The sequence below is a fragment of the Sminthopsis crassicaudata genome, chromosome 1 (assembly GCF_048593235.1).
Source record: "Sminthopsis crassicaudata isolate SCR6 chromosome 1, ASM4859323v1, whole genome shotgun sequence".
In the NCBI taxonomy this organism is placed as follows: Eukaryota; Metazoa; Chordata; class Mammalia; order Dasyuromorphia; family Dasyuridae; genus Sminthopsis; species Sminthopsis crassicaudata.
Window position 1 is genome coordinate 683,082,664 of NC_133617.1, and position 11,917 is coordinate 683,094,580.

An 11,917-nucleotide genomic window follows, 5' to 3' on the forward strand; every position below is an offset into this window, starting at 1 on the left:
CAGCATAGATGGCCCATAGAATGCATGGAGGGGTGTGTTACATTAAAAAAAAAAACAAAAACAAACAAACAAACAAAAAAACCCTGAAAGATAGTAAAGGATGAAGTTATAGAGACTTTGAGATGCCAAATAAAAGTTTATGTTTTATGCTAGAGATCCTTAAAGAGATTGGAGTTTATTGAACAGATAGGTGACATAGTCTTCTCCCATTAGATTATGAGTTCCTGGAAGGCTGGGATTAATTTTTACTTTTCTTTATCCAAGACATTATTCATAATGACTTAATGAACTTTTGGTTATTGGACCAACATATAAAAAGAAACTGATAAGAGGATAATAGGGGAAGAGTATCTGTCAGGGGAGTATGAAAAATCTGGAGCTGGATTGGAAATAATGAGATGAAAGCTCTGGGGTCCCTTCTTTAAATAGAGAATATAATGGCAGCTCTCCAATGTCCACCTCTACCCTCTTCTATCCATTAATCCTACAACCCCACAAAACCCCCTTTTTTTACACTGAATTGCTTTTTTGCTTCTTGCTAACACTTACCACTTACTGTCTAATCTTTATTTGCCTCTTGAGTTGAAGCCTGCTTTAACCTACTTGGGAAATTCACTTATTAAATTTATGAAGCGAATATTTATACCTCCAAAAATGGGGGGGGTTATTTATTATTCTATTGATTGTCTAGGCATAGGAATGTAATAGAAGAAATGTTGGTAATGCTGTTTAAATTTAAAAGTGTGTCACTTGTACTTTTTTTTTTTTTTTTTTTTTTTTTTTTTGAAATCTCAACTGAAAGACAAAATCTCTTTGGGAGCAAACTCGAAATCAGGGCTATATTGAGGAATTAGCTTCTCCTACATGTCTATACTTTCAAAGTCTCACCACCTCTCTCCATGTGTGTGGAGTTAGTTCTGGACAGAAGCTAGAACCATGTGTCTTTTCTCAAAGAAAAATGAAGGATATCTTTCCTGTCCCTAGCTCTCAAATCAGCTCTGCTCCTCACTGAGGCAAGAGACTTCACATAAACAATCATTCTACCAATTAGAAATGTGCTATAGATTTGGCTGGAAACCCAAGATACTATCAAAACTTTGAATGTGTCTTTGATTGTTCAAGATCTATCACTAGCCTCTTACTACTTTTAAACAAAATTGAAATTCAGATTCTGTATTCTCTTCAATCACAATCAGACTTCCAGAAACTATGTCCTCTAAACTGCCTTGGAATTTAAGGACTTCAAACTCTGAAGCCATATTCTCCAATTTGATAAGTGCTCACATATTTTAACTCACATAGGTTATAGATTGCTTCCCCAAGGCTCAAGACCATTCTTTTCTCTAGTCATTTTCCTGACAAGTCCTTCATATGTATTCTTCCCATATTCCTTTTTCATCTCTTCCTTATTAATCAACTATATTGTGTCTCCATATAATGTCTCTTACCCAGTCCAAAACATCTTCTGTAACCACTATGTTGATTACTATTTAAAATATTAGTTCCTTGAGGTAAGAGACTTTTTTTTTTTTTAATATTTGTAAAAAGCAGTGCTTGTCACAATACCTGGCACATATCTAAATCACTATTAATCAGAGAAATGCAAATTAAGACAACTCTGAAATACCCCTGCATACTTCTCAGATTGGCTAAGATGACAGGAAAAGACAGGATGAATGTTGGAGGGGATGTGGAAAATTGGGACACTAATACATTGTTGTGTAACTGTGAACAGATCCAACTATTCTGGAGAGCAGTTTGGAACTATGCTCAAAAAGTTATCAAACTGTGCATATCCTTTGACCCAGCAATGTTTCTATTGGGCCTATATCCTAAAGAGATTTTAAAGGAAGGAAAGGGACCCACATGTGCAAAAATGTTTGTGGCAGCCCTTTTTGTAATGGCAAGAAACTGGAAATTGAGTCGATGCCCATCAATTGGAGAATGGCTGAATAAGATATGATATATGAATGTAATGAAATATTATTGTTCTGTAAGAAATGACAAGCAGGATGATTTTAGAGAGGCCTGATGCTAAGTGAAATGAGCAGAACCAGGAGATTATTGTACAAGACAATATTAATATTATAATATAGTGCCACAGTTCCCTTTTAATGTCCTGACCCAGTTTCCCTAATTGTCCTACTTCAGTTACTCTGCCTCAGGCTATAACCATTCCCTCTTAATCATTAGGATGTTTGATTGAATAAAGTTCTTATATCTTAGACTTCAGGCTATAGTCATTCCCCCTCAATGTTTGATGGGATAAAGGTCTTTATCCATTTTAGACTTCGTTAGAATATATGGAGCCTCTCCTGTACCTTCCTCCATCCTGTCATCCAAGGTGCTTCCCCCCATTAGGTCAGCCCCATCCAGGTACCTCCCCCATAATGTCATTGTTCTTGTTACCCTATAAAGTAATCTTGTATTCGACTTTCACTACTGGATTCTTATTCAGCCTTGGGACCAAACCATGGATCCACTTGGACCCAGTAAATCTCTCCCTTTTAAATAAATTATTAAACAGTCTCTAATCTCTATCTTGCCTCAGTTTCTCCAGCATTATAATACAACTATCAGTTCTGATTAACCTGACCCTTTCCAACAGAGATGATTGATGCCAGTTCCAATGATCTTGTGATGAAGAAAGCCATCTACCTCCAGAGAGAACTGTGGGAACTGAGTGTGGATCACAACATAGCATTTTCACTCTTTTTGTTATTGTTCACTTGCATTTTGTTTTCTTATTCATTTACTTTCTTTTTTGGATCTGATTTCTCTTGTGAGCAAGGGAATTGTATAAACATTTATACATATTGGATTTAATGTATATTTTAACATGTTTAATATATATTGAATCACTTGCCATCTAGGGGAGAGGGTGAAGAGAAGGAGAAAATCAGAAACACAAAGCCCAATGTCAAATTATCCTGCATATGTTTTGAAAATAAAAAGCTTTATAAAACAAACAAAAAAATAAAGGTTGTTATAGATGTTTTTCATTCAGTCAGTTTCTGTTTTGGCAGAAATCTACTTTTCCAGCCTTATCTACTACTGCTACTTTTAATTTATTTCTATGGTCTAAATACTTGCCATTTCCTAAGCATGCTTTTCTCCTTCCTGCCTGGATATTTGAACTCATATTGGCACCTGCAACTCTGGTTTGATTTCAACTTCTTATAACAAAATGCCCCTCCCAGGATAAACAGATTACTTCTAATCTCATCATAATGCAGATAACTCAAGCCTCTCACTTTCTTCTCTCCTCAGGCCTGAGAGCTAAAAGGTGGAGTACTAAATTCTTCTCCAAACCTTCCTTTATGGAGAAAAAGATGCAATTCAGCTCACTCCATTTTCTACTGGTAATTTTGCTAGGTTTCAGCTTCAGTGAATAGGGTTTAAATTCAACTCAATAAACTTGTATTAAGTACTTTTTCTGTGCCAAGAACTGTGCTAAGGAAGGAGATACAAATAAGGAAAAAATAAATAAATCATTCAAGGAGTTTATAGTCAATAGGGGAAGGCAATACACAAAAGTAAGCAAGAAAGTAAGAGTTGGGGGAGGTACCAGAGTTTGGGACCAGTTCGGACATAAAATCCAAACAGTTGCAGATGAAAAGTGGAGTAAATTTGTGTGGTACAGAAATGGTGAGGGGTCACCATTTAATGAAAAAGCTGGAGAGATCTCTAGAGAAAAGCAAAGTTTATTGTACATTCTTGAGAGAATGGCGTCCCACTTCGAGCAGACAAAGAGAGGAAGCCGCCTCCTGTGGGCACGGCAGTATCTTTAATCCCTAACGCAAAACACCCCCTCCCACCACTGACCCTCATCCTCACTGGCTAAGAGTCTTACATTCTAAACGAGAGATCTACCCACAAAATTAAACTTGACCAATAAGTACATAGTTGCTCATATTTGGCTGAAATAGGGAGAAGATTGTGTCATGGGAAGATAGCAAGAAGGGGACCCGATTATGCCCTTGAATCAATGCTCAAAGTCCTTCAGGCCTACTCAAACTCTGAAGTAGATGAACCCTTCACAACTGTCTTGAAAGATCTCACCTCATCTCATTCAAATTGAAGCCTAATTTCTGCCCTCTATAAATATGGGCTTTGGGAGGCAATTCATACTCCAGCCTTGGGATTGGAGGGGAGAGGAATCTGAGGGGTTGGGAAGGTAGATCTGAGTTATCAAGACCTTGTGTGCAGCACAGTGAAGGAACAAGATTTCCTCACTTCATCACCATCCCCATCCCATCCTGTCCCCTTATTTCCTGACTTGGGTTTGGATACTAGCTTCACTATGTAATTAGCTGTGTGATTTTGTGGAACTTTACTTAACTGCTTAAGGACTTAGTTGTCCTGTGTGTTCTAGACAAGGGAATTTTGAGTATAGGAGTTCCAATATTTCTAATTCTGTCCATCTATGTATATTATTTTTGTTGTTGTTGTTATTGTTATTTTTACTGAGTTCTTATGTTCTAACTTGAGACCAGAATCAGATTTCAGTAGTTCTAACAACTCTTCTAGGTGAGAAATAGAATTAGTTTTCTTATAAAATCAAATTTTTGTGAAATTTATTCCAGTTGTTTAGGTTATTGGTTGGCTGCATATCTAGATAATACCATATTTTCTTTATCCATTAAGGACCAGTGAATCAATTGAATTAATACTCTTGAATTTGCTATAGAAGAGAAATTTTAACTATTTCAACAAGTGTTTTTCCCCCTTGTGTTTTGTGTTCTTACTAAAAAAGAAACTAAAATATAATTTTTACAATAATGATTTATATTTCAATGAAATTGTAATTTTAGGGACTTACTTTGGGACTTTTATTGTTAATGCCTGAAAAACTGAGCAAGATAGAGACTAGAGAGTATTCAATACAGAATTTATTAAATGGAGAGATTTACTGGGAGCAATGGATTCATGGTTGGTCCCAGGGCTGAACGAGACTCAAAGAATCCAGCACCAATGTCAGATACACAAGATTCTTTATAGGGTAACAAGAACAATGACATAATGGGGAAGGTACCTGGATGGGGCTGACCTAATGGGAGGAGGCACCTAGGATGACTTAATGAGAGGTACAGGAGAGGCTCCTGATATTCTAATGATGTCTAAAATAGATAAAGACCTTTATCCCATCAAACATTAAGAGTGAATAAGTATAGCCTAAGGTCTAAGATATAAAACCTTTATCCTAACATTAAAAGGGAATAGTTATAACCTGAGGCAGAGTAACAGAATAGGACAATTAGGGAAACTAGGTCAGAACTTTAAAAGAACTGAGGCACAACTGTGTCTTAGAGGTGGGGATCTCAATTCCAGCATATTGATAGGTTTAGAGAATTGCAAGTTAGAAGCTCACAGAAGAGGAAAGGGGGATTATATTGATTATTTATTGTTTCGGGCATATATTTTTTTCTTTCTTTGTCAAATTGAAGATCTAGTATTTAATGTAAGGAGGAAACCTAAGATGAGGGTAAAAGCTAAAAATAAAGATTTTAGTCTGAAATCCTAACACTGAACCTATTTCAAGTCAGGGTCAGGGAAAGAACATTTTCATACAGGAAGAACAATTGTAATGCTGGAGAAACTGAGACAAGATAGTGATTAGAGAGTATTTATTTATTTAATTTTTTTTTTGGAAAGGGAGAGATTTCCTGGAACCAAATAGATCCATGGTTTGGTCCCAGGGCTGAATGAGGCTATCATCTCCAAGAATCCACCAAACTATGTGAGTTCTCAATGACATATGTATACATGTGGCTCAGACACAGGGGGTAGAGCAAGGCAGGAGCAGAGCCAGAGTGCTGAGAGCAGGAACAGGACTCCGACAAGGTGGGGTGAGACACCGGACATAGGGAGAGATATCTTGATAAGACAGTATCTGATATTCTAATACCTTGGGGTGGGGAGAAGCATTCTGATATTCTAAAATATAAAATCTTTTATTCTTATCAAATATTCTGATTAAGAGAGAGGGATAGTTTTGCAGGATTGAGCAGAACAATGATAAACTGAGGCAGGACAATTTAGGGAAACTGAGTCAGGATAATTTAGGAAAACTGATCAGGACAATATAAGAGAACTGTGGCATAACACAATATAGTGCTTGTTGATAGTCACTAAAATGTTTTCCTTACTGTCCTGTATCTTAGGTCTCTAAACAAATTAATAGATCTTCAGTGTCCAGGAAATTATCTCTATAGTCATTTTCTAGTACTGTCAAAATATAGTCACTTCTGGAAAAAGTTCTTTTGTTCTCACCTTTGCCTTCTCTTTCAAAAATGATACTAAGTTAATCTTAGTTGCTAGAATACAATAACCATAGCACTCAACATAATCTTTTTTTAAAAAAATCACACATTTCTCTTAATAAACAATAACAAGCAATATAAACTAATGAAACTAATTTCCCACATATATTTGACTTGTTCAGACTTAGTTTCTATTTTGTTTATGATTTTAGGCAAATAATATCAGTCACTGAAAAATTAGCTCACTTTATATTCATCATTTTTTTGAACAGAAAAGTCTTTGGTTAGTGAGAAAGAAAATGTCCTTGCTAGTTTCTTAGCTTCTTAGCTCAAAAACCAACATTTTTTCTTTTTTAGGTTGGACAAGCTCAAAGAAGGTTATTCCTGATTTAACTAAAATAAAAGGCAGTTTTAGCACAGCCAGGTTTTCATTTATTGATTCAAAATATAAGGTAAGATTTGTTCTATTGATTGTCTAGTATTCTGTGGGCTTGGGTGTCAACAATATATATCCAAAAAAGTGTAATTTGTGTTAATTTATTAACCATTGGAACTCATTCATTCGACTCAAAGAAAATACTAAGTGAGAGTTATTCCTTATATATCTAAAATGCAAGACAATTTAAGCACATACAGGTTTCATTGGATGATTCAAAATGTAAGGTAAGACATTCCATTTGTTCTATAGATTGTCTTATATTCTGTGGGCTTGAGTGTCAGCATCATGTGAACAAAACTATCTTTGTTAATTTTTTAGCCATATGAATTCATTCATAATCAAAGGAAATACATAGATAGATGCCACAGTATTTGTAGAAGAAAATATTTTAATTTTAGATAGTTTACCCTAAAATGACAGCAAGTTGGGGCAAAATGAAGAATAGAGTATAAACATCCTAAATACAGGATTTTATGGAAGAACCTTTCTTTGGGGGGGGGGGGGGGAAGAGTGATCTTATCCTGGGGTTTTGCCAGGATGGAGAACTTCTGACTTACAAAATTTCCTTCTCTGAAGCATATTAGCAATTTGTGGTAACTGATAGCCTTAGTTTCTTTCTTTCTTTCTTTCTTTTTTAATAATAGCCTTTTATTTTCAAAATATATGCAAAGATAATTTTCAACTTTCACCCTTGCATAACCTTGTGTTCCAAATTTTTCTCCCTGCCTTTCTGCCACCCTTTCCTCTACATGGCAAATAATCCAATATGTATTAAACATATGCAGTTCTTCTATACATATTTCTACATTTATCATGTTGCAGAAGAAAAATCATATAAAAAAGGAAAGAATGAGAAAGAAATCAAAATGCAAGCAAACAACAAAAAAGGAGAAAATATTATGCTGTAATTCACATTAAATTCCCATATTCCTCTCTCTGGATGCAAATGTCTCTCTCTATCATGTCTATGGGAATTGGCCTGAATCACCTCACTATTGAAAAGAGCCATGTCTATCAGAATTGATCATCATATAATGTTGTTGCTGTATACAATGTTCTCTTGGTTCTACTCACTTCACTCACCATCAGTTCAGGTAAGTTTCCCCAGGCCTTTCTGAAACCATCTTGATGATCATTTCTTATAGAACAATAATATTTCATAACATTCATATACCATAACTTATTCAACCATTCTCCAAGTAATGAGTATCCATTTGGTTTCCAGTTCCTTGTCACTACAAAAAGGGCTGCTACATAGACTTTTGAACATGTAAATCCTTTTCCCTTTTTTAATATCTCTTTTGGATACAGACCCAGTTGAGACACTGATGGATCAAAGGGTATGAACAATTTGATAGTCCTTTGGGTATAATTCTGAGCTATCCAGAATTATTGGATCAGTTCACAACTCCACCAACAATATATTAGTGTCTCAGTTTTCCCACATTCCCTCCAACATTCATCATTATCTTTTCTTGTCATCTTAGCCAATAATGATATCTGACTGAGAGTTATCTTAGTTTTGCATTTTTCTGATTAATAGTGATTTTGAGCATTTTTTTTCATGAAATCAAAAATGATTTTAATTTCTTCATCTGAAAATTGTTTATATCTTTTGACCATTTATGAATTGGAGAAAGGCTTGTATTCTTATGAATCTGAGTCAATTCTCTGTATATTTTAGAAATAAGGCCTTTATCAGAAACCTTGGATGTAAAATTTCCCCCCAGTTTTCTGCTTTCCTTCTAATCTTGTCTGCATTAATTTTATTTGTACAAAAACTTTTAAATTCAATATAATCAAAATTATCCATTTGGAATTTCATAATGTTCTCTAGGTCTTCTTTGGCCATAAATTCCTTCCTTCTTCACAAATCTGAGAGGTTAACTATCCTTTGTTTTCTTAATTTGTTTATGGTAGCATGCTTTGTGTCTAAATCCTGAATACATTTCTAACTGATCTTGGTATAGGGTGTTAGGTGTGGGTCAATGCCTAGTTTCTGCCATACTGTTTTCTAATTTTCACAGCAATTTTTGTGAAATAGTGATTTCTTATCCAAAAAAGCTTGAGTCTTTGGGTTTATCAAACACTAGATTACTAAGTAATTCAAGTTCAACTACCCTATTTGTTTGCCAGTACCAAATTGCTTTGTAATATAGTTTTAAGTCTGGGACAGCTATAGCCTTAGTTTCATAGAGGCATTGAGAAGACAGTAATTTGCAGGGAAAATTTCCCAGTGTAAGAATTTGAACATAGCCCTCTTTTTAAAAAGACACTGACTACAATTAACAAAGAAATTTTTTATAATAAGATGGATCTATTCTAAATTTCAGTATGCACAATGGTTCAATGTTTTCTCTTCTCCTTTGAGATATAAAAGTAACTTGTTTGTCCACTGGTTTGAGCATAATAAATCCTAATAATCATTTATATACAATCCAGGTAATGACAGCACAAAAAAACCTGAAACCTGAGATATTAATTATCCTTCATGCCTTGGGACTAGAGCCTGTCTCTAACACAAAGTTAACAGACAACAAATAAGCTGCTAAAAATATGAATAAGTTAAGGAAAAAGAATCCAGGATACTCTAGTGATGGAGAAGATCTGGGGTCCAACTCAGAAGAACACAGGGAAGTTAAGACAGCTACTTCTAGTTCAAAGATAAAAGCAAAAAAGTCACAAGCCCAAAAAGCATTTTTAGAAGAGCTTAAAAGGGACTTTAAAAATCAAATAAAAGAGGTTGAGAAAGAACTAGGGAGTTAAATTTAGCATAATTCAAGAAACTCAAGAAAATTATGAAAAGAAAGTCAACCATTAGAAAAAGAGATCCAAAAACTTACAGAAGAAAGTAATTCCTTAAAAAATATAATTGGTTTAAGGGAAAGCTAATAGCTTCATAAGACATCAAGAAAACAACTTGAAAAAAATTTAAAATAGAAGAAAATGTGAAACATCTCATCAGAAAACAAGTGACTTGGAGAAAAGATTGAGGAAAGACAATATAAGAATTGTTGGACTACCTGAAAGTTATGATTTTTTTAAAAGCATCTAGACACTTGAAATTATTAAGAATAATTGTCTTGAAGTTTTAGAATGAGAGAATAAAATAGAAATGGGAAAAAATCCACTTATTGCTATTTGAGGGAGATCCTAAGATGAAAACTCACAGGAACATCATAGTTAAATTTCAAAACTCCCAGATCAAGGAGACAATACTACAAGCTCCTGGGGGTGGGGGTGGAGGGGATGTAAATACTATGGAGCTATAGTCAAGATAACACAATATTTATCAGCTTCTACATTAAAAAACCACAAAGCATAGAACATTATATTCCTATAAGTAAAAGAACTGAGCTTGCAGTCTAAAATAATTTACTCAGCAAAGTTGTGTATAATCCTGAATGAAAAAAAAAAAATGAATATTTAATGAACTAAAGGACTTTCAGGTGCCTGTGAAGAAATGATCAGAACTGAATGGAAAATTTTACCTATTCGATTCAAGAGAAACATAAGAGGATAAATATAAAAGACAAATTATAAAAGGTTTAATGAGGTGAACAAGTTTATGTCTTACATGGGTAGTATTAGAACTTTCTAATAACTGAGTTAAACTGGCTTAAAGAGGGACATACATTCCCTATGTAGGATATAAAATTCTATAAAGAAGGATATAAAATTTTTCTTAACTTACAAATAAATAGGAAAGCAATGGGTATAGAATAAGAAAGAGATTTTTTTTTAGAAAGATGGATAGATTAAGGAAGATAAAGGGAAAAGATAAGAGAGGATTTCTTAGAAGGGGTATGGATTAAGGATCTAGTAATTAGAGGCCAGTTACAGGTTTGAAGAAGGATAGAGTAAAAAGAGGAAGAAAGGATAAATAGTGACAAGGAATAGGATAAAAGAAAATATACTAGTAAATTAAAATTTTGAATATGAATAAATTATAACTTTGAATGTGATGAACTCATCCATAAAATGGTAATAGGTAGCAGAATGGACTAAAAACCAACAACATGGCAATATGTTGTTTACAAGAAACATTTATAAAAATGAGACACACATAGAGTAAAACTAAAGTGCTAGAGTAGAATTTATTTTGCTTTAGCTGGTGCAAAAGAAAAAGGAGCACCCATTATGACTTTAAACAAAGTTAAAGCTAAAATAAATTTAATTAAAAGAGATACATAGGAAAGCTATATTATGATAAAAAAGTACCATAAATAATGAAGATATACCAATAATAATCCCATATGCATCAAATGCTATATTATTTAAATTTTTAAAAGAAAATCTAAATAAATTACAAATAGAAATAATAAAAGTATTTTTGTGAGGAACCTCAACCTTCCTCTTTCAGAATCAGATAACTTTGACCAAAAAATCACTAAGAAAGAAATCATAGAGACGATTAGAATCTGAGATAAGCTAGATATATGATAGAGAACTCTGAAGAGAACTGAATAGGAATAGAAATGAATACACTATTTTTCTCAGTAGAACATGATACCCTTACAAAAAATAAACAATTTATTACCCATCAAATCTGTATACTTAAATGCAGAAGAGCAGAAATATTAAATACATTATTTTCCAGATCATAATGTAATAAAATTTATATTTAACAAGTAACATAAAAACACTTTAAAAATTAATTGGAGGATAAATAGTGTAATCTTAAAAAATAAATGAGTTAAAGAACAAATCATAGACACAATAAATGATTTTATTAAAGAGAATAATAATAAAACAACATATCAAAACAACATATTAGAAAAAAAAACCTAGTAATCAGAGGAAAATATAAATCTCTAAATATTTACATCAATAAAATATAAAAATTCTGAAAGAGCAGAACATAACAATGTATTATGGGCCAGAACTCTGAACTTGAAACAAGGATTCTTACAAGGTGCTAAGTGGAATTGATAAGACAATGGTTATCTAGGTTATCATGGTGATTAATAGTTCTCTAGTTCAGTATGATTGATTTAATATTAAAACAAATAATGGTTCCCTAGTGATATAATGATTGCTTGTACTCAGTATGCTGAATGGATTTAACTGTAATAGAGCATATAAACTGGGACAAACTCAGCCAGAGTGGGACTCAGAGACACATTCATTCCATCATCCACCTTTGTGGTGGCTATAGGCTGAAGCACAAGCCCTCCAACTCAGAGACATTCACTCCATCTTACACCACCATGGT

General features: G+C 33.7%; 1 protein-coding gene across 1 annotated transcript in view; it reads left to right on the plus strand.

Annotated features, from left to right (window-relative positions):
• SPMIP7 (sperm microtubule inner protein 7) overlaps window positions 1–11,917 on the plus strand; it is an 80,484-nt gene that overhangs the window by 9,716 nt on the left and 58,851 nt on the right. Inside the window, exon 2 of the mRNA XM_074288857.1 lies at window positions 6,621–6,715. Within this exon, the coding sequence (XP_074144958.1) occupies window positions 6,621–6,715 (95 nt within the window). The remainder of the gene's footprint in view (window positions 1–6,620; window positions 6,716–11,917) is intronic.